This window comes from Ascaphus truei, chromosome 13, assembly GCF_040206685.1.
Source record: "Ascaphus truei isolate aAscTru1 chromosome 13, aAscTru1.hap1, whole genome shotgun sequence".
Lineage (NCBI taxonomy): Eukaryota > Metazoa > Chordata > Amphibia > Anura > Ascaphidae > Ascaphus > Ascaphus truei.
In genome coordinates this window covers 4,701,762-4,725,773 of record NC_134495.1, presented here as the reverse complement: position 1 = coordinate 4,725,773, position 24,012 = coordinate 4,701,762, and the positions used below count along the sequence as shown (strand labels likewise).

General features: G+C 50.5%; 1 protein-coding gene across 3 annotated transcripts in view; it reads left to right on the top strand.

Annotated features, from left to right (window-relative positions):
• RPH3A (rabphilin 3A) overlaps positions 1-24,012 on the top strand; it is a 154,974-nt gene that overhangs the window by 81,021 nt on the left and 49,941 nt on the right. For all 3 annotated transcript variants that reach the window (XM_075568130.1, XM_075568131.1, XM_075568132.1), the window contains 4 exons: positions 17,543-17,672; positions 18,639-18,725; positions 20,162-20,327; positions 21,392-21,433. In XM_075568130.1, coding sequence (XP_075424245.1) covers positions 17,543-17,672; positions 18,639-18,725; positions 20,162-20,327; positions 21,392-21,433 — 425 coding nt within the window. The remainder of the gene's footprint in view (positions 1-17,542; positions 17,673-18,638; positions 18,726-20,161; positions 20,328-21,391; positions 21,434-24,012) is intronic.

Here is a 24,012-nt window from a genome sequence, read left to right as displayed (position 1 = left end):
TCTGGCAGTGAGCCTACGGTGACAGGGCAGCTCCCAGCACCAGCGTGAGGAGGCAAAGACTTGCCTGAAGATTTTTTTCCGGTTTCAAGTGTGAGAAGAAAGGCTAAATGGCGGCTGCATGTGGAGATTGAGTGCTCACAAACACTAAGGATTACTCCCCTGGAGACAGCAGCTGACAGCAACATCCTTTTTGGAGCCAATACTGACACTCACACACAAAGAAGAGACCGAGGAGTCCTCAGTTGGTGCATGGGCAGGTCCCATAACATGCTTTATTTTATCAGACAAATTGTAAGTGTGCATTTGTCTTGTCCATGAGATATTAAAACTTTGTTCATCTGATTTTACACAAGGATCGGGCGCTTCTTTTCTCTTTTTCTCTAATATATATGTAAGGATGTGCATATATTAAAGGTTCCGCGCTGTCAATTACATAGGCAGCGCCATATTGTCCCTGTTTGCCAGCGAAGTTACTGCGTACCAGTTGGGCTGCGCATGCGCGAGGGAAGCGCGCGAAGGGGTTGAACTATGAACTCTGATGGTGAGAAGGTCAGCTGAGGCTGAGGACCAATGGGATGCGAGACTGTGTATGCAGGAACCGGATGCGTGTGGGCGGTGGGGCAGAGCAGCAAGGGAGGTGAAGGAGGAGGTTGGCGGAACCTCGGGTGCGAGAGCAGAGGGTCAGTGACCCGTCTGCTTAGGTAGGATATGCCCACAGCCCCAGGAGTCTTTCCCCCGCCATCGTAGGGTGCTGTATTTGTAAGGACGCCCATAGTCGTCAGGGACGTTTCCCTTTAGTGAGGTTCATATGCGGAGCTGCGGAGTTGCGGCCGCCATCTTGGATTTCCCCGTCTGATGGTGCTGCAGAAGGGAGAGACGGCGCAAGGCTGGATTATCACTGGGGCCCTGTGGAGTGTCAAGGTCATCGTAGTGACCGGAAGGTATCCTTGTCTACACGTGCACCTACACCGGTCACCAGGCGCTGATCCCGCCTTCCACTAACTAATTGGGTTTCCTAAGAGAATTGCATATGGTACTATACTTTACTGGTTATGAGACATACTCCTAAGGAGAGCGGCAGAGTTGCTTATGTACAGGACACTATCCCAATAAGGTGTGGCCGAGCCACGTTGTGTGTGTGTATGTAAATGTTATATGATAAGTCTGCATATCATTTGTTATTGTGTGATATAAAAAGGTTGCTGTTGCATACTGCTGTTGTTAGGTTCTTGCTCAGGGCATAATCTCTATAATGGGGATCCTGGGTAAGTGGAGGCGCTGCACCACAAGTGATAAAGGTATACCCCCAGGCTCCCAATATGCGGAGGTTCAGAGCTCCTGAAGCCACAGGTTTATGCACCGTAGTCCCTTAGTTCAGACGTTCACAAAAAGGGCTACATTTGGAGGCGCTGCTGAGATCTTAGACCTGGGGTGCCCCCACAATTTTTTTGTCTCTATTGTGCAACCAACCCACATCATGTCGGTGCCCTCGGCGCTCGAGGTGCGCAAGTGGGCCCAACGGCGCGGGATCCCCTTGAACCGTGTTTTCGCGCTGGGCCATGTCCCCGCCATGATCTCGTTAGGCACAGTGACCGAACAGGTCCGAAAGCTTCCTCTCCTGGACAATGCCCAAGTACAAGACCACTTTTATGACCATGACCAGACCTGGCGCCGGATCTTGTATGCCACTGAACAAGATATATGCCCCGAGGCTTTGCCCCATATACTGCTGCTGCCCGAGGCTCCGGGGGTGCGCTGCCCACTAGTCCAGGCGGACACCTCTGCGCCCCTGGCCACCTCTACCCCTAGGAGAGAATATGCTCCCACCACAGGTGCCGCGACGGGAGGCCCCGACCACTTCCCTGACAGTGGCCTACACCCTCGTTGGCCAGCCACCCTGAGCCTAGGCTCGTCGTCCACCCCGTCCGGCCTGCGGGCTGGCCTCAACCGCCTTAGCGTATCAAGATTGGACGCTTACCCTGCAGTCGGGGACAGCTTACCAGGAGACACCTCTATTCCCGCCATAGCCGCCGCTATCCACAACACCACCCAGTCGCTCCAGTACAGGAAGTTAAAAGCCTTCTCCGGCGAGAAACCCACGCCTCCAGGGGAAGTAGGGATAGAGGACTGGTTGGATCATACCGAACAGGTACTGCCTGAATGGACCTGCACGGACGCGGTCCGCAGACAACGCATAGTTGAGTGCTTACGGCCCCCCGCGTCCCATATGGTGCACTACTACCGAGATGACAATCCGGAAGCTGACGCGGCCGATCTTATCTACTGCCTGACTAAGGCCTATGGAGCCCCGGTGGACACGTACACGTTGATGTCCAAATTTCATGCGTTAACCCAGAAAGAGGGAGAAATGGTGTCCGATTTTCTCAGACGATTGCACCTGGACCTCTGGAATCTGGTGAGGAAAGGCGTATTACCAAGGATAGAAGCTAACGGACTACGCACCACTCAGCTGTTGCGGGGCCTCTTACCCCTACACCCCGTGTCGGTGCGGGTCAGTAGCTGCCTAACGCCTGGACAAGCGTTGTCGTTTCACGACCTAATGGACCGGGTTCAAGCGCATGAGACGGTGCTGCTGGGGCGTGACCTAGCCACCGGGAAGAAGCCCCAGCTCGGAGGTAAGGAGGCCAAGAAAGTGGAACCCAAAACCGATGCGCCTGAATCTGGGGACCCTGACCCCGAGGATGCCCCCACCCCCGTGACACCCAGACCTCGTCCCCCGACCAGGCGGAGCCCCCCCACCAGGAGAGACGAGGCTTACCTCAGCCAAATACAGTGTTATGCCTGTGGAAAGATGGGACACTTGCGGGCCCACTGCCCCACCTCACGAAGAACGTCGTCCCGACCGGCGCATTCAATGCCGTGCCAACCCCTGAAGGATGACCAGGCATCACCGCCTCCTCAGGGCTCCCGAATCGGCCCCGCCTCCATTATTCGCGTAGTTATCGAAGGCATCTACGCCGCCGCATTGTTGGACACGGGATCCCAAGTAACGATCGTATACCGGCCCTTCTACGACCAACACCTACATCAACTACCGTTGCTATCGGCGGATGCCCTGCGGCTACGGGGACTGAGTCATGAAGATTACCCCATAGACGGAGTAGTAAAGGTGCAGTTAGATATTCTCCAGCTGAATACTGGTAAACATCACCCCATGGAAGTGGAGGCCCTAGTGTGCCCCGAGCCGCAGGACCACCCCAGCGCCCCAATCATCTTGGGGACCAACGCTGACATTGTGCGCGCGGTATTCCGCCAGTTTTTGCAGGAAGCAGGAGAAGCCCCACTGCTGGCCCTGGCGGCCTGTCCCGCCCTTCAAGAGGTCTGCGGTAAAATTGCGACCGAGGAAGAGCATGGTGTCCTCTACAGTCAAGAATGGGGACTGACCCAGATTCCCCCGGGGGAAGGACGAATGATGGTCGCCGCTTGCCATTACCCCCGTCGACGGTCGGAGGATCAGCTCTTCACCTTGGAGAGTGTGGCCCAGGACGAACAACGTTTGGGCTACAAGGTACTAACCTCGGTCAAGGAATGGCCCGGGAAGATCCCGAAGCGCACCTGGGTATATGTGCAGAATATATCCCCGTACCCGATGACTATTGACCGGCGACAGACGCTAGGGAGGATATACCCGGTAACTTCCGAGGAGGAGGCCTCGACGGAACTAGCTAGGAGCTCGCCGGCTACCATAGCGCCGGCATTGGAATTTGACTTTGGCGACTCGCCCCTCCCGGATGAGTGGAGGAAGAGGCTACAGGATGAGCTACACGACCGAAGGGGGGTGTTCTCCACTGGTGACATGGATGTGGGGTGCAGTCGCAGTGCCCACCATACCATCCGACTGAGCGACGCCACCCCCTTCCGGGAGCGCTCCCGCCGGCTTGCCTCAAAGGATGCTGACGAAGTGAGGGGATTAATCGACGAGATGAAAACGGCTGGCATCGTGCGGGAATCTCGGAGCCCGTACGCCTCACCCATTGTGGTAGTCCGCAAGAAGAACGGGACGGTCCGTCTATGTGTGGATTACAGAACGCTGAATAACCGTACTATCCCCGACCAGTATACACTGCCCCGAATCGAGGACCTCCTGAATGCATTGACCGGGAGTAAATGGTTCAGTGTGCTCGACCTCAGGTCCGGGTATTATCAAGTGCCCATGGGCCCGGAAGACCAAGAAAAAACGGCCTTCATCTGTCCTTTAGGGTTTTACCAGTTTACCCGCATGCCTCAAGGGATCTGCGGTGCCCCGGCCACGTTCCAGAGACTAATGGAAAAAACCCTCGGAGACCTTAACCCGCGAGAGTGCTTAGTGTACCTGGACGACATTATTGTGTTTGGGCGGACGCTGGAAGAGCATTCCGAGAGACTGATGAAGGTGCTGGATAGGCTTGAGGGGGAGGGCCTAAAACTGTCGCTAGACAAGTGCAAATTCTGTCGGACCTCCGTAACGTATGTGGGCCACATTGTGTCAGCTGATGGGGTGTCCACCGACCCCGGAAAGATCGAGGCGGTGATGAACTGGCCCAGACCTCAAAATGTTCAGGAGCTGCGGTCTTTCTTGGGGTTTTGTGGCTATTATCGGCGGTTCGTGGAGGGGTATTCCAGCAAGGCCAAGAGACTGAATGACCTTCTCAAGGTGCCTCCGGGAGAAACCGGGAGAAAGGGGAGCTCGGCGCAGACACCCTTTGGGAAGACATGGACTGCAGAATGTGAACAGGCCTTCAAACACTTAAAGACCAGCCTCACTCAGGCCCCCGTCTTGGCCTACGCGGATCCTGAGCGAGACTATGTCCTACATGTCGATGCTAGCCTCAGCGGGCTAGGAGCGGTTTTGCATCAGAAGTATGAGACCGGGCTACGTCCAGTGGCCTACGCGAGCCGAAGTTTAACCCCTAGCGAGCAGAATTACCCGGTCCATAAGTTGGAATTTTTGGCGCTAAAATGGGCGGTGGTGGACAAGCTGCATGACTACCTATATGGGGTGCAGTTCGAAGTACGTACGGACAACAACCCCATGACCTATATAAACACGTCTGCCAAATTAGACGCCACGGGACACCGTTGGTTAGCTGCTCTAGCCAACTACAGGTTCAACCTTAAATACAAACCCGGACCCACCAACATAGGTGCCGACGCCCTGTCTCGTCGCCCGGGCCTTCAGTCCACCCCTGATGAGGAAGTTTGGGAAGAGATACCGGGTCCAGGAATTCGTGCCCTCTGCTCCGTGGCTGCGGTAGTCGACGACCACGTAGCATTCTCAGAATTGCGGATTGTTGACTCGTTGGGATGTAACTCGCGGGCTATCCCCCTGGCCTATCAAGGTCGAGAAGGGATGAACATCACTGAGGATAATATCATCTCGTGGAGGGACCTAGTGCATTATCAAACACAAGACCCCATAGTGGAGTTAGCCCGTCAAGCGGTACAACAAGATAACCCTTCTATACTGAAGCGAGCCCCCGGAGACTTGGTGAAACTCCTGCTAAATGAGTTTGGGAAGTTTGAGATGGACAATTGTTTGCTATATCGGGTGATATCCTATCATAACCATCCCGATCGGCGTCAGTTGTTTTTGCCGGAACGTTTGAGAACCCTAGTCCTCAGGGCCCTTCACGATGACCATGGTCACCTGGGCATTGACAAGACGTTTGGGCTACTACAGGATAGGTTCTATTGGCCGAGAATGAGGGAGTCTGTGGAGCAACATTGCCGGAGGTGTAATCGCTGTTTACAACGAAAGACACTGCCCACCAGGGCGGCTCCCATGGCACACTTGAAAAGCTCGGGTCCAATGGATTTGGTGTGTATGGATTTTCTCTGTATCGAGCCCGACAGTCGGGGAGTTAGTAATGTTCTTGTGATCACTGACCACTACACTAGGTACGCCCAAGCGTTCCCTACGAAAGACCAGAAGGCCGTAACGGTGGCCCGAGTACTATGGGAGAAATATTTCATTCATTATGGACTACCAAATCGTCTTCACTCCGATCAGGGCAGGGATTTTGAGAGTACCCTGATACGGGAGTTGCTCACTCTATTGAACATTGCCAAATCGCGTACTACCCCGTACCACCCCGAAGGGGATGCTCTGCCTGAACGGTTCAATCGCACTCTGTTAGATATGTTAGGAACCTTGACGAGCCCGAAAAAGACGGAGTGGAGTAAACACGTCGAAGCATTGGTACATGCGTATAATTGTACCCGACATGAGTCCACCGGGTATACTCCGTATTTCTTGATGTTCGGAAGAGAAGCCCGTTTACCGGTGGATGTGCGCCTGCGGATATCTACCGATGGGGTATCCAATAGGACGCACTTTCGATATGTCCAGCGACTAAGGGACAGTTTACAGCTGGCCTATAGATTGGCTGAACGGACGACTGCGAAATTGAATGCGGGAAATAAAAGGCGCTACGATCACAAAGTACGTCACAAGGAAATTCACCCCGGAGATGCGGTCCTCTTACGCAACTTAGGTGTTCCTGGGAAGCATAAATTGGCCGACCGGTGGCGGGAGGGTGTGTATGAGGTGGAGTCACAGATGCCTGGTCTTCCTGTGTACCGAATCAAGGATTCTGAAGGCCGCGTAAAGGTGTGGCATAGGAATCATCTGCTTCCCATACCTCAAGTAGGGACGGACGAATTGGAAATTCCAGCCACGCCCATAGATGGAGAAGTTGAACACACAGAGGATGGCCCAGAGACTGTAAAAATTGCCACCTCTGAGGATCCAATGGAAGGAACCTCTCAAAGGGGCCTTCCGGCCGTGGAGGCATCTCCCGAAGGAGCCACGGGTAAAGAGCCTTTTGGCCCGAACATTGATCAATTGACTCCCGTGAGTCAGCCTCTAGACCCCCAAAGTCCATGTTTTACACCCCAAAGAGACTGTGCTAATGCTGAACACCCCTCAAGGGTAGAGATGGAAATACCAGTTGAGACTGAGCACTCTGCAGAGGAAGATCAACCCCGCCGAAGTCAAAGAAACAGTCAACCTCCCATGCGAATGGCATATGATCAGTTTGGGGCACCCCATTATGAGGCTCAGCAGTGGGCTCGGCATAGGATGCAAGCTATGATGGTACTGTTTAATGAGATGTGTAACCTAATCTAGGAAGAGAGGGTTGTGTACATAGTTAATATATGTGCTTAGGTAGTCCAGCGGGGACGCTGGATTCTGGGGGGGGAGAATGTAAGGATGTGCATATATTAAAGGTTCCGCGCTGTCAATTACATAGGCAGCGCCATATTGTCCCTGTTTGCCAGCGAAGTTACTGCGTACCAGTTGGGCTGCGCATGCGCGAGGGAAGCGCGCGAAGGGGTTGAACTATGAACTCTGATGGTGAGAAGGTCAGCTGAGGCTGAGGACCAATGGGATGCGAGACTGTGTATGCAGGAACCGGATGCGTGTGGGCGGTGGGGCAGAGCAGCAAGGGAGGTGAAGGAGGAGGTTGGCGGAACCTCGGGTGCGAGAGCAGAGGGTCAGTGACCCGTCTGCTTAGGTAGGATATGCCCACAGCCCCAGGAGTCTTTCCCCCGCCATCGTAGGGTGCTGTATTTGTAAGGACGCCCATAGTCGTCAGGGACGTTTCCCTTTAGTGAGGTTCATATGCGGAGCTGCGGAGTTGCGGCCGCCATCTTGGATTTCCCCGTCTGATGGTGCTGCAGAAGGGAGAGACGGCGCAAGGCTGGATTATCACTGGGGCCCTGTGGAGTGTCAAGGTCATCGTAGTGACCGGAAGGTATCCTTGTCTACACGTGCACCTACACCGGTCACCAGGCGCTGATCCCGCCTTCCACTAACTAATTGGGTTTCCTAAGAGAATTGCATATGGTACTATACTTTACTGGTTATGAGACATACTCCTAAGGAGAGCGGCAGAGTTGCTTATGTACAGGACACTATCCCAATAAGGTGTGGCCGAGCCACGTTGTGTGTGTGTATGTAAATGTTATATGATAAGTCTGCATATCATTTGTTATTGTGTGATATAAAAAGGTTGCTGTTGCATACTGCTGTTGTTAGGTTCTTGCTCAGGGCATAATCTCTATAATGGGGATCCTGGGTAAGTGGAGGCGCTGCACCACAAGTGATAAAGGTATACCCCCAGGCTCCCAATATGCGGAGGTTCAGAGCTCCTGAAGCCACAGGTTTATGCACCGTAGTCCCTTAGTTCAGACGTTCACAAAAAGGGCTACATTTGGAGGCGCTGCTGAGATCTTAGACCTGGGGTGCCCCCACAATTTTTTTGTCTCTATTGTGCAACCAACCCACATCATGTCGGTGCCCTCGGCGCTCGAGGTGCGCAAGTGGGCCCAACGGCGCGGGATCCCCTTGAACCGTGTTTTCGCGCTGGGCCATGTCCCCGCCATGATCTCGTTAGGCACAGTGACCGAACAGGTCCGAAAGCTTCCTCTCCTGGACAATGCCCAAGTACAAGACCACTTTTATGACCATGACCAGACCTGGCGCCGGATCTTGTATGCCACTGAACAAGATATATGCCCCGAGGCTTTGCCCCATATACTGCTGCTGCCCGAGGCTCCGGGGGTGCGCTGCCCACTAGTCCAGGCGGACACCTCTGCGCCCCTGGCCACCTCTACCCCTAGGAGAGAATATGCTCCCACCACAGGTGCCGCGACGGGAGGCCCCGACCACTTCCCTGACAGTGGCCTACACCCTCGTTGGCCAGCCACCCTGAGCCTAGGCTCGTCGTCCACCCCGTCCGGCCTGCGGGCTGGCCTCAACCGCCTTAGCGTATCAAGATTGGACGCTTACCCTGCAGTCGGGGACAGCTTACCAGGAGACACCTCTATTCCCGCCATAGCCGCCGCTATCCACAACACCACCCAGTCGCTCCAGTACAGGAAGTTAAAAGCCTTCTCCGGCGAGAAACCCACGCCTCCAGGGGAAGTAGGGATAGAGGACTGGTTGGATCATACCGAACAGGTACTGCCTGAATGGACCTGCACGGACGCGGTCCGCAGACAACGCATAGTTGAGTGCTTACGGCCCCCCGCGTCCCATATGGTGCACTACTACCGAGATGACAATCCGGAAGCTGACGCGGCCGATCTTATCTACTGCCTGACTAAGGCCTATGGAGCCCCGGTGGACACGTACACGTTGATGTCCAAATTTCATGCGTTAACCCAGAAAGAGGGAGAAATGGTGTCCGATTTTCTCAGACGATTGCACCTGGACCTCTGGAATCTGGTGAGGAAAGGCGTATTACCAAGGATAGAAGCTAACGGACTACGCACCACTCAGCTGTTGCGGGGCCTCTTACCCCTACACCCCGTGTCGGTGCGGGTCAGTAGCTGCCTAACGCCTGGACAAGCGTTGTCGTTTCACGACCTAATGGACCGGGTTCAAGCGCATGAGACGGTGCTGCTGGGGCGTGACCTAGCCACCGGGAAGAAGCCCCAGCTCGGAGGTAAGGAGGCCAAGAAAGTGGAACCCAAAACCGATGCGCCTGAATCTGGGGACCCTGACCCCGAGGATGCCCCCACCCCCGTGACACCCAGACCTCGTCCCCCGACCAGGCGGAGCCCCCCCACCAGGAGAGACGAGGCTTACCTCAGCCAAATACAGTGTTATGCCTGTGGAAAGATGGGACACTTGCGGGCCCACTGCCCCACCTCACGAAGAACGTCGTCCCGACCGGCGCATTCAATGCCGTGCCAACCCCTGAAGGATGACCAGGCATCACCGCCTCCTCAGGGCTCCCGAATCGGCCCCGCCTCCATTATTCGCGTAGTTATCGAAGGCATCTACGCCGCCGCATTGTTGGACACGGGATCCCAAGTAACGATCGTATACCGGCCCTTCTACGACCAACACCTACATCAACTACCGTTGCTATCGGCGGATGCCCTGCGGCTACGGGGACTGAGTCATGAAGATTACCCCATAGACGGAGTAGTAAAGGTGCAGTTAGATATTCTCCAGCTGAATACTGGTAAACATCACCCCATGGAAGTGGAGGCCCTAGTGTGCCCCGAGCCGCAGGACCACCCCAGCGCCCCAATCATCTTGGGGACCAACGCTGACATTGTGCGCGCGGTATTCCGCCAGTTTTTGCAGGAAGCAGGAGAAGCCCCACTGCTGGCCCTGGCGGCCTGTCCCGCCCTTCAAGAGGTCTGCGGTAAAATTGCGACCGAGGAAGAGCATGGTGTCCTCTACAGTCAAGAATGGGGACTGACCCAGATTCCCCCGGGGGAAGGACGAATGATGGTCGCCGCTTGCCATTACCCCCGTCGACGGTCGGAGGATCAGCTCTTCACCTTGGAGAGTGTGGCCCAGGACGAACAACGTTTGGGCTACAAGGTACTAACCTCGGTCAAGGAATGGCCCGGGAAGATCCCGAAGCGCACCTGGGTATATGTGCAGAATATATCCCCGTACCCGATGACTATTGACCGGCGACAGACGCTAGGGAGGATATACCCGGTAACTTCCGAGGAGGAGGCCTCGACGGAACTAGCTAGGAGCTCGCCGGCTACCATAGCGCCGGCATTGGAATTTGACTTTGGCGACTCGCCCCTCCCGGATGAGTGGAGGAAGAGGCTACAGGATGAGCTACACGACCGAAGGGGGGTGTTCTCCACTGGTGACATGGATGTGGGGTGCAGTCGCAGTGCCCACCATACCATCCGACTGAGCGACGCCACCCCCTTCCGGGAGCGCTCCCGCCGGCTTGCCTCAAAGGATGCTGACGAAGTGAGGGGATTAATCGACGAGATGAAAACGGCTGGCATCGTGCGGGAATCTCGGAGCCCGTACGCCTCACCCATTGTGGTAGTCCGCAAGAAGAACGGGACGGTCCGTCTATGTGTGGATTACAGAACGCTGAATAACCGTACTATCCCCGACCAGTATACACTGCCCCGAATCGAGGACCTCCTGAATGCATTGACCGGGAGTAAATGGTTCAGTGTGCTCGACCTCAGGTCCGGGTATTATCAAGTGCCCATGGGCCCGGAAGACCAAGAAAAAACGGCCTTCATCTGTCCTTTAGGGTTTTACCAGTTTACCCGCATGCCTCAAGGGATCTGCGGTGCCCCGGCCACGTTCCAGAGACTAATGGAAAAAACCCTCGGAGACCTTAACCCGCGAGAGTGCTTAGTGTACCTGGACGACATTATTGTGTTTGGGCGGACGCTGGAAGAGCATTCCGAGAGACTGATGAAGGTGCTGGATAGGCTTGAGGGGGAGGGCCTAAAACTGTCGCTAGACAAGTGCAAATTCTGTCGGACCTCCGTAACGTATGTGGGCCACATTGTGTCAGCTGATGGGGTGTCCACCGACCCCGGAAAGATCGAGGCGGTGATGAACTGGCCCAGACCTCAAAATGTTCAGGAGCTGCGGTCTTTCTTGGGGTTTTGTGGCTATTATCGGCGGTTCGTGGAGGGGTATTCCAGCAAGGCCAAGAGACTGAATGACCTTCTCAAGGTGCCTCCGGGAGAAACCGGGAGAAAGGGGAGCTCGGCGCAGACACCCTTTGGGAAGACATGGACTGCAGAATGTGAACAGGCCTTCAAACACTTAAAGACCAGCCTCACTCAGGCCCCCGTCTTGGCCTACGCGGATCCTGAGCGAGACTATGTCCTACATGTCGATGCTAGCCTCAGCGGGCTAGGAGCGGTTTTGCATCAGAAGTATGAGACCGGGCTACGTCCAGTGGCCTACGCGAGCCGAAGTTTAACCCCTAGCGAGCAGAATTACCCGGTCCATAAGTTGGAATTTTTGGCGCTAAAATGGGCGGTGGTGGACAAGCTGCATGACTACCTATATGGGGTGCAGTTCGAAGTACGTACGGACAACAACCCCATGACCTATATAAACACGTCTGCCAAATTAGACGCCACGGGACACCGTTGGTTAGCTGCTCTAGCCAACTACAGGTTCAACCTTAAATACAAACCCGGACCCACCAACATAGGTGCCGACGCCCTGTCTCGTCGCCCGGGCCTTCAGTCCACCCCTGATGAGGAAGTTTGGGAAGAGATACCGGGTCCAGGAATTCGTGCCCTCTGCTCCGTGGCTGCGGTAGTCGACGACCACGTAGCATTCTCAGAATTGCGGATTGTTGACTCGTTGGGATGTAACTCGCGGGCTATCCCCCTGGCCTATCAAGGTCGAGAAGGGATGAACATCACTGAGGATAATATCATCTCGTGGAGGGACCTAGTGCATTATCAAACACAAGACCCCATAGTGGAGTTAGCCCGTCAAGCGGTACAACAAGATAACCCTTCTATACTGAAGCGAGCCCCCGGAGACTTGGTGAAACTCCTGCTAAATGAGTTTGGGAAGTTTGAGATGGACAATTGTTTGCTATATCGGGTGATATCCTATCATAACCATCCCGATCGGCGTCAGTTGTTTTTGCCGGAACGTTTGAGAACCCTAGTCCTCAGGGCCCTTCACGATGACCATGGTCACCTGGGCATTGACAAGACGTTTGGGCTACTACAGGATAGGTTCTATTGGCCGAGAATGAGGGAGTCTGTGGAGCAACATTGCCGGAGGTGTAATCGCTGTTTACAACGAAAGACACTGCCCACCAGGGCGGCTCCCATGGCACACTTGAAAAGCTCGGGTCCAATGGATTTGGTGTGTATGGATTTTCTCTGTATCGAGCCCGACAGTCGGGGAGTTAGTAATGTTCTTGTGATCACTGACCACTACACTAGGTACGCCCAAGCGTTCCCTACGAAAGACCAGAAGGCCGTAACGGTGGCCCGAGTACTATGGGAGAAATATTTCATTCATTATGGACTACCAAATCGTCTTCACTCCGATCAGGGCAGGGATTTTGAGAGTACCCTGATACGGGAGTTGCTCACTCTATTGAACATTGCCAAATCGCGTACTACCCCGTACCACCCCGAAGGGGATGCTCTGCCTGAACGGTTCAATCGCACTCTGTTAGATATGTTAGGAACCTTGACGAGCCCGAAAAAGACGGAGTGGAGTAAACACGTCGAAGCATTGGTACATGCGTATAATTGTACCCGACATGAGTCCACCGGGTATACTCCGTATTTCTTGATGTTCGGAAGAGAAGCCCGTTTACCGGTGGATGTGCGCCTGCGGATATCTACCGATGGGGTATCCAATAGGACGCACTTTCGATATGTCCAGCGACTAAGGGACAGTTTACAGCTGGCCTATAGATTGGCTGAACGGACGACTGCGAAATTGAATGCGGGAAATAAAAGGCGCTACGATCACAAAGTACGTCACAAGGAAATTCACCCCGGAGATGCGGTCCTCTTACGCAACTTAGGTGTTCCTGGGAAGCATAAATTGGCCGACCGGTGGCGGGAGGGTGTGTATGAGGTGGAGTCACAGATGCCTGGTCTTCCTGTGTACCGAATCAAGGATTCTGAAGGCCGCGTAAAGGTGTGGCATAGGAATCATCTGCTTCCCATACCTCAAGTAGGGACGGACGAATTGGAAATTCCAGCCACGCCCATAGATGGAGAAGTTGAACACACAGAGGATGGCCCAGAGACTGTAAAAATTGCCACCTCTGAGGATCCAATGGAAGGAACCTCTCAAAGGGGCCTTCCGGCCGTGGAGGCATCTCCCGAAGGAGCCACGGGTAAAGAGCCTTTTGGCCCGAACATTGATCAATTGACTCCCGTGAGTCAGCCTCTAGACCCCCAAAGTCCATGTTTTACACCCCAAAGAGACTGTGCTAATGCTGAACACCCCTCAAGGGTAGAGATGGAAATACCAGTTGAGACTGAGCACTCTGCAGAGGAAGATCAACCCCGCCGAAGTCAAAGAAACAGTCAACCTCCCATGCGAATGGCATATGATCAGTTTGGGGCACCCCATTATGAGGCTCAGCAGTGGGCTCGGCATAGGATGCAAGCTATGATGGTACTGTTTAATGAGATGTGTAACCTAATCTAGGAAGAGAGGGTTGTGTACATAGTTAATATATGTGCTTAGGTAGTCCAGCGGGGACGCTGGATTCTGGGGGGGGGAGAATGTAAGGATGTGCATATATTAAAGGTTCCGCGCTGTCAATTACATAGGCAGCGCCATATTGTCCCTGTTTGCCAGCGAAGTTACTGCGTACCAGTTGGGCTGCGCATGCGCGAGGGAAGCGCGCGAAGGGGTTGAACTATGAACTCTGATGGTGAGAAGGTCAGCTGAGGCTGAGGACCAATGGGATGCGAGACTGTGTATGCAGGAACCGGATGCGTGTGGGCGGTGGGGCAGAGCAGCAAGGGAGGTGAAGGAGGAGGTTGGCGGAACCTCGGGTGCGAGAGCAGAGGGTCAGTGACCCGTCTGCTTAGGTAGGATATGCCCACAGCCCCAGGAGTCTTTCCCCCGCCATCGTAGGGTGCTGTATTTGTAAGGACGCCCATAGTCGTCAGGGACGTTTCCCTTTAGTGAGGTTCATATGCGGAGCTGCGGAGTTGCGGCCGCCATCTTGGATTTCCCCGTCTGATGGTGCTGCAGAAGGGAGAGACGGCGCAAGGCTGGATTATCACTGGGGCCCTGTGGAGTGTCAAGGTCATCGTAGTGACCGGAAGGTATCCTTGTCTACACGTGCACCTACACCGGTCACCAGGCGCTGATCCCGCCTTCCACTAACTAATTGGGTTTCCTAAGAGAATTGCATATGGTACTATACTTTACTGGTTATGAGACATACTCCTAAGGAGAGCGGCAGAGTTGCTTATGTACAGGACACTATCCCAATAAGGTGTGGCCGAGCCACGTTGTGTGTGTGTATGTAAATGTTATATGATAAGTCTGCATATCATTTGTTATTGTGTGATATAAAAAGGTTGCTGTTGCATACTGCTGTTGTTAGGTTCTTGCTCAGGGCATAATCTCTATAATGGGGATCCTGGGTAAGTGGAGGCGCTGCACCACAAGTGATAAAGGTATACCCCCAGGCTCCCAATATGCGGAGGTTCAGAGCTCCTGAAGCCACAGGTTTATGCACCGTAGTCCCTTAGTTCAGACGTTCACAAAAAGGGCTACATATATATATATATATATATATATATATATATATATATATATATATATATATACACAGTGGTTGACAAATCACCAAAAAATCTATTCGCCACACAAAAAAATCTACTCGCCACCTAGTACCAAACGTGTGCTGCTTGGGCCAATATTTACTCGCCCGGGGGTTAAATCCACTCGCCCGGGGCGAGCAAATGTATAGGTTTGTCGAACACTGTATATATATATATATATATATATATAGATAGATAGATAGGTAGGTGTGTATGTATGTATATATATTATTATTAGTGCTTTGAGCCCTTGGCGGCATGACTATCATGGCTATGCTCCCCTTTCCCCTTACCTCATGCTCTCCCCTCCCCCCTCTCTTACCATCCAGCTGGGTGACGCGCTGGTGAGGGGGGGGGGGGGGAGGATTTTCTGGATGATGTATATTAGATCTGTGCAAGGGTGGGACTCATCCGGCACCCCGCCATCAGTGTTTACTCTCCCAGTGACGGCCGCCCTTGGTGTAGACAAGCTCCTGGAGAGGCTTCAGGCTGAGGCCTGCTCGCGGGATACTGGTTGCTGAGCAGCGCTTCTGAGGTTGGTGACAGGAGAGAGGGACCTGGAGGAACTCCGGTCAGTCACAAGCTGGGGTGCTGGAGCGGCAAGCAGGTGCGCTAGGCCCAGGGTGAGGCGGTCGCAGTCTGAGGACCAGCTGACTACTACTTAATGTTGGTGCATATTTAAAAATAGGGTTTCCTACTCCACCTTTTCAACCGTGTCATTGTGCATATAGTAAACCAACTGAAGTGAAGGGCTTTGTGTGTAGGTTTAAAGGAATTTGATAAAGTGCCCTCAACAAGTTAAACTGTAAGCTTCTGTAGAGAAGGGACTCCCCATTGTTCTCTTCCTGTTATTCTGCCATTTTGTGTATTATCCCTGCCACAGGAGACCAGATGATTACACCGCGAGCGCAAGCAGCAGACAGTCTCATTCTGCCGGAGCCAAGAGGAGCAGCACAATACATAAAACAAGCTTAAACTCTCCAAAAAGAGGGTTACGGGAGGAATCCGAGCTCCCTAGGTGCTTGGCTCTGTTGTAACTAGCTTACCCAGGGTGTCTTCCACTATCCGTCCGCCTCAGGGTATCCCAGTACTTTCGGATGATAGCCGCTCGCTTACAGGTTCAATCTCCTGCTCGTCTCTAACACCAAAAATTAGCTAAAACCCGAGAATAATCTGCGGCTCTCTGACCGGCGTCGGCTTATGTACTTTCCCGGATCCATCTGACACCAAGGATAACCGGGTAGTGACCAATCAGTGAAGAGCTTGTCTCCGCTGGCCAATCGGAGTGCGAGGGCTCGTCTGAGACAGGCCAATCAGAACCGTGGGAGGGGACAGCGCTTTAGGACAGCCCACAGAGGCGGCCTGAAGGAGAGTGGGAAATTCAAACTGACCAATGAGGATCGAGTCTGCAGGGCTAGCACCCAGGTTTCGGTTCCCTGTTTCAGCCCCCTATTTCCTGCAGAGATACATGCTTCAGAATCGGGGATGGACAATGGCTTAGCTTTTGAAATCTATGTTCCCCTGACCTTAGCCCACACTCCTTCCCAACCCCCTCCCCCCCCCCCCAGTGTTCCCAAGCACCTCGCTGAGCCCAAATTAGATTGTGATCCATTTTTGTCCACAATAAGATGCCCGCATGAGACTATAGCATAGGTAGCCATCTTGACGGGTAGAGGCAACCAGTGGACTTGACCTTTTACTATGCTTGCCAGGCTACCCCTACCTTCACCATATCCCTGTACTGTCTTGCTAATTCTACAGTATGAACATTGGTGCCTCTATATTATTAAATATATACAGTACCTACATATTATACACATTCTGTACATTAATCTCCTGCAAACTGGGGCAAAAATAGCACCAAAGATCTCAAAGAAACAAATTCTATTGAAACCAATTTGGAGCTGGGGAACTTGGAAACCATAATCATGTTACAAATACTAAGAATTGTTTTGCAATTAAGACCATTCTGTGATGACTTATGACACCTAACTATACAGTTTTGCTGGAACAAACATGCAGTAGTTGCGGATATTGTTAATGAGCCAGGAAGACAAAGGACTTTGAATGCAGCTGTGGATTCAATCTGAACCCTTCAATTTTACATCTGCGTCGCTCCAATGGCGGACAGCCTTTGTCGCAGCTAAAGGGTGTGAGCCATTTGTTGCTGTTCACTGATGTTTGGTGATATTAAAGCTTCTCTATTTCAATCTGAAACTCGCACAGCCCTTTTATCCTCTGTACCCAGTTTTCCAACTATCTGTCCATGAAATGTCTGTGAATTGACTGTAACCCTGTTCTTGTAATGTAACCACATATTGTTATAACTCTGTGCCCAGGACATGCGTGAAAACGAGGAGTAATGCTCACTGTAATACTTCCTGATGAAAACATTTTATAAATAAATAATTGGGCTCCAGCTGCCAGCAGAGAGGTAGTAATCCTGGTCACTTGTCATGTTTAGGCGCTTGGTTGATCGTTTAGAAGACATGCGGAAGAATGTGACGGGCGATGGGGTAAATCGGTGCATCCTCTGTGGGGAGCAGCTGGGTTTGCCGGGATCAAAGTGCGTCGTTTGTGAAGACTGCAAAAAGGTAAATATTACATATGCGTGTTTGGCAGTACAGCGGATTTATGGCCATATTAACCTGCGCTATTCCAGCACCGGAAGATACCAAATGACCCAATTCAGGTGAACGGACTGCTTGGTATTTTCCTGTGCCGGGAGGCGGAATAACACCACTTAGTAAATATGGAGCACAATGTGTTATTTGCCATTGTATCATTCTTTACTAGATTATTTGCCATTGTATCATTCTTTACTAGATTATTTGCCATTGTATCATTCTTTACTAGATTATTTGCCATTGTATCATTCTTTACTAGATTATTTGCAATTGTATCATTCTTTACTAGATTATTTGCCATTGTATCATTCTTTACTAGATTATTTGCCAGTGTATCAAACACTTGAATGCGTTTCACAGGCCTTCCCCCTTTCGCAGTCAGAAGGGCCTGCTCCTGGCTGCCAAAGGGTTAACAAACCAGATAGTGGCTTCTGTTATGTGGCTCTTCCATCTGGATTGTATGATGACAGGGGCAGTGTGTCTCTGTCACTGCCTGCAATAAGCTGTGTCATGTGTAGCAGAGTCTCGGGTAAAATGATGCACAGACACATCTAAATAAGCTGCAAAGCAGGGTGGGGGGGTCGTGTTGGTAATTTCTTCCACGCAGTAACAGAGGAGGGAGAGAGAGTAGCGGGTATTATGCCTTTTATTGGACCAACAGGCAGTTGATATGTTACAAGCTTTCCACCTCTCCATGTGGGTTACCCGATGAAGGACCCTGAGAGGCTGGAAAGCTTGTATCATATCAACTGCCTTTTGGTCCAATAAAAGGTATTATACCCCCTACTCCCTGTCCCTCCTCTGTTACGGCGCGGTTTTAATGACCAATACTAGACATCGGAAACAGGTAGGCTTGGTTTCGCTCTCTGGCATGAAGGGGGTTTGATCCATTGAAAATACCCCATGAAAGCTCATAGTTTGTTTTATTCACAGAACGTTTGCACAAAATGTGGCGTGGAGACGCCTAACAGCCGCCCTCATTCCATCTGGCTGTGCAAAATCTGCAGTGAGCAACGAGAGGTCAGTGGGGCTGGTTTGTCTATAGATCGGTGAGAGGCGCCAGCATTACCGAGGACACGGTCCCGTACTGGGGTTTTTTAATCGTATCACATGATCCATGAGCAGGTTCAGAATCAGAATAAGATCGACATTGCCTTGTTACACCTGTATTTTCTTGATTTAACAAAAATAAGATGTTTAGTTAGCTTACAGTATGTCGGGGAGGTATGTATGTATGTTTATCTTTATATAGTGCGATCCATGTACAGGCAGTCCTCGTTTTACAGCGCTTCGCTTTACAACGAATGGCTTATCCAACGCTGTGCAATGCATACCTATATTCAGTTTTACAACGCCAAAACGGCTTATCCAACGCTCTTACGACGCTTTGCAACGTTGTGTATGTGTATATACTGTATATATATATATATATATACACATACACATAAACAACGTTGCAAAGCGTCATAAGAGCGTATATATATAATATTATATAATATATTATATAATATATTATTTATTATGTTATATTATATATATAATACAGTATATACACTATATAATTTGTGTGTGTGCTGCATATCTTATTGCCTGCATAAAATATTTGGTGTATTTTAGTGTTAAAAATACCTTCAGGAACGGAACCTTTCATTTATACAGTGTTCCTGCGGGAAAACGTGTTTCGCTTTACAACGCCATTTTGAGTAACGCATTGTGTCGGATAACCGAGGACTGCCTGTACGTAGCGCTGCACAGCAGTAACACGCGTGACATAATAATATAACACATAATGGGGGTAGGCGCTTCAGACGTAAGAGTAACATTAGGAACAGGGAACCCTGCCCCGAAGAGCTTACAGTCTAAGTAATGGTCCCAGGGAGAGCCATGTTTCATGCTCAATAAATGTGTGGCGTGTTCTTTATGTGATGTTAAAGGGGCAGAACCCCCCGAGGAATAATGTGCGCTATTGGCAGGGGCATGTTCGGTAGGGTAAGTGAAAGTGATGGACTCCTTCTTTAAACAAATCCCACGTGTTTAAACTATTTAAAAAATATTTATTTGAATTAAATGTTGGCATAGTAACCAAATGATTTGGGTTGTTTTTACAACCTTTACCTAATATCTTTTGTAATAAGACTGTTTGTAAGCTGTTGAACACGCAGGGAGATTGTTGATCCTGTCTTGATCCCATTGTGATATTTTGTTTGGCTAACGATGGCAGCATAATTAGTTAAAAGAGGCACCGGAGAAGAACAATAATTAGCAGAGAATATTAAACAAAAAGTGAACCACAGGAAAATGTAAACATGCTAATTTTTACACAGGAAGCAAATACGTGACAATCTTACTTTGGGGAGGGGGAGGAGGGGGGGGGAGGTCAATCTTTCTAACGAAGCCGGTTACATTGTCCAGAACATATCTGGAAAACATCATGGACTTTTCCGCTGCATTTTCAGGTGTGGAAGCGATCTGGCGCTTGGTTCTTCAAGGGCTTCCCAAAGCAGGACCTTCCACAACCAATGCCGGTAACCAAGACCCCGCCCCAGCAAAATCCCAGTGACCCAACGGCATCGGAACCTGCAGCTCCAGAGCAGAAGCGTTACCCCCGCACTCAGAGCCGAGGTAGGGTCAACGGAAGCTTTAAATCAGGAATGTTAACACCTGCTCAATACATTATCTCAGGGGTGCTCAACTCCAGTTCTCCAGTCCCCCCAACCCCTGCCCCCCCCCCCAACAGGTCAGGTTTCCAGGATATCCCAGCTTCAGCACAGCTGACTGTCATAGGCTTAGTCAAAGACTGAGCCTCTGATTGAGCCACCTGTGCTGAAGCAGGGACAGCTTGAGCCACCTGTGCTGAAGCAGAGAATGACTATAAAACAAAACTTGGTGCGGTAAAGTATATACATGTAATGCCTTCCAAGGTGTGTTTTAAAATACAGGCGCATACACTACAGTATGCCTTTATAGTCCGGTCCTCAAGGGCCACCAACAGGTCAGGTGCTCAGGATATCCCTGCTTCAGCATAGGCGTGTCAGTCGAAGACTGAGCCACTTGTGCTGAAGCAGGGCAATCCTGAATACCTGACCTGTTGGTGCCCCTTGAGGACTGGAGTTGCCCACTCCTGTTATAGTGTGTGCATAATGTAATGGTATAAACTGTATCTGAATGTTGACATTTAAATCCCTGTAGGAATCCCCAGAAGCATCTTTCTGATAAAGATCACTTTGAGGAACAAAGAGTTAATATTTTCAATATATGTACAATGGATTTATTTCTGCATTATATACTGCAGAAGCAAGTGCCCGTGCCCGTGCTCTCGCTTAAATTACCACTTTTTTTTACTTCCAAAAATGACTGCTTCCGTGGCATGTATTACTGACGGCACAGTGATGTGCTAATATCAGGACATTCGAGGATGTTCATGGATTTGCACCTAACTGCCGGCTGTCTGTTTTAGGTAATCAGATTTGGGCAGAAATGTGTTTGCAAATTGAAATCCCCTCTACAATCCGCAGATAATAACAAACTATGTGGTCACAGGGAATACTGCTTCACCAATTATTCCAGTGGTTGAAATTAACGAAGGTTTGGGAAATGTTTGCCGTGTAGTATTGTATTGTGTTTGATTTGTATAGTATTTAATCCATGGAGGAGGTAAACTGAGTTTTATTTGTCTGTGTTCGAAGGTCAAACGGAGGTCATTGCCCAGCCAGACCAAGATTCGTATGGTAAGTGAACACAAGGGAAAAGTAATCCGTGTGCAGAATCCAAGTGCCGAATACTGTACAAATACAGATTTAGTCTATGTGCTCGGGGGAAAAAAAATCAATTTATGCTTTTATTTCAACAGGCATTAATTCATTTACACAATATGCCCACGCACACACACACACGCACACACATTATAACCACCTTGACTGAGAGCAGTCAATGTCAAATGCTGAAAGGGCATTTTTTTAAAATGTGCTGTTAAAAATAATACATTCAGACTCATGTAGTGTGAGGTTTCCATAAAGCTTAATTCCAACTGTTGCTATGGTCATTTGTTATTGACAGAATTTGCCAATGGCTAGAGGACATACAGGCCTGTCACTCACAAGAGGGGCGTTTTTGATGTAGGCAAGTTTTATAAAGCAACAGGAAAAAATATAACTTATGTTCCTTATGCTTATGAAAAATATATACCAGAAGAAGAGAAAGCAAACCCGGTAAATTGCGCTCAAACACCCTTTACAATGAATCGATGATAGTTAAAAAGAACGTTTTAATAGGTACATTTAAAATAATGGGGTGAAGTAATGACGATCGATGCACTATCACTGGCCTTGAAAAAGTGTTCGCACACGCGAAGCGCGCATCAGCAACAAGGAAGTAACAGGCACCATCCTGTGCACAAGCAGGGATTACTGGTCCGCAGTATGGCGTCCACGTCACGCCGCGGCTCCCCGACCCGCACTGATCCAGACTTCGTGCCTCCTGGAATGGTTGGTATAGAGGGGTCCCTTGTCTGCCTCTTTCTGACCAGCGATCTGCAGGGACGCATTGATACTTTGTGTCCCGATTAGCTACACTTTGTGCTAGAAGCTGTTGCGTTGTTTTAGGCTTGCATCGCAAGCGTTTGCCTATGGTGTTTCAACTGTCAGCGTGTTTTACCTATAGCCTCTCATAGTTCTCCTCATAGCACTGTGTACCATCTATGGAGGCATGTACTTGTATATATGCGTATAGTTACAGCGTAGAGGGTACTGATCCCTTTAGTATATTGCCTCTATATTGTGAGATATTGCCTCTATCTATTAATATTTATTCCATCTGGGCTGAGATTTCACATGTAGGTAGCCTAGTGGTGATAGTACTTATGGTTTCAACATAGAGGGTACTGATCCCTATATACTAAGCAGCTGGAACGATCTATTAGCCACTTAGGGCAACCATGCACCTATAACTACAACATGGAGGGTACTGATCCCTATATCCTAAGCAGCTGGAACTATCTATTAGCCACTTAGGGCAACCATGCACCTATAACTACAACATGGAGGGTACTGATCCCTATATCCTAAGCAGCTGGAACTATCTATTAGCCACTTAGGGCAACCATGCATCTATAACTACAACATGGAGGGTACTGATCCCTATATCCTAAGCAGCTGGAACTATCTATTAGCCACTTAGGGCACCCATGCACCTATAACTACAACATGGAGGGTACTGATCCCTCTAGGATATGCTGCTGTTATGAGAGCTTTTCCTCCAATGCACATTAATACTACCTGTGCCTATTTTTGACAATGTTTACAATTTTAACACAGAGAAGAGTACTGATCCCTGTATTCTGTAAGCAGCTGTACCTAGGTATTAACTGCTACCTGGGCATTCATGGATCACCTGGTATGAGTTATCATCAATGTCAGATAACTGATAATAAGGTTATCGAGCACGTATTAAAACTTACACTGCATCTGTACTCCTTGTCTCTAACACTACATACAGTAGGAGCTATCAGCAGTTACCCATTGATTCACTTATATAGTATACAATACAATAGGCAGGTAATAACATACTGCTAGTTTTGGGATAGAGGGTACTGATCCCCATAGCAGATTATTTATTTTGGATATTTAGTTGGTGTACTTCTTTTACTAGTTGAGCCATTAGTCTCCATGTACAGTAGCTCTATGCAGTAAGGACTTGTTTGATCTGCTTAAAGCAGTTATGCACTGCCCCTTTAACACACCTGTATCTAATACAATAGGTATTTAACCCCTCACTGCTAGCTCTGTGAGTGAAGGTATTTCACCTTGATTTACTAACTGGCTGTCCGACTAACTTTACCAGTTTTATCCATAAGCCTACTGTGCTGCAACTGAGACAATGTATCCCCTCAGTAACAATGAGCTAATGTCGCTTTGAGTATATGTTGTTGGGTGTGACTTCTGTAGGTTTACCACCTACACACACTACGATAACCCCCCCCCCCACACACACACATACAATAACCCCCCATACTAAAAATACCCCCCCCCCTACACACGCACACTGGAATAGCCCCCTGAGGATGAGGGGGGCTTGTCTTACTGGGAGGATGAGGAGTGGGGAAGGAGGGGGGGAGCAACTGAGGAGCGGAGGGGGGTTCTGACTGTGCGTCTGAGGAATGGAGGTCTGACCGAGCTGCTATTGAGGCGTCTGATAATGTAAATATGCGTAAACGCAGGGGAGTAACTTGGTGTTTTTGTACCCGGGGCAAGTTTCACCAATTGCGCCCCCCAGCACACTGACAGACACTGAGGCGCACACAGCACACTGA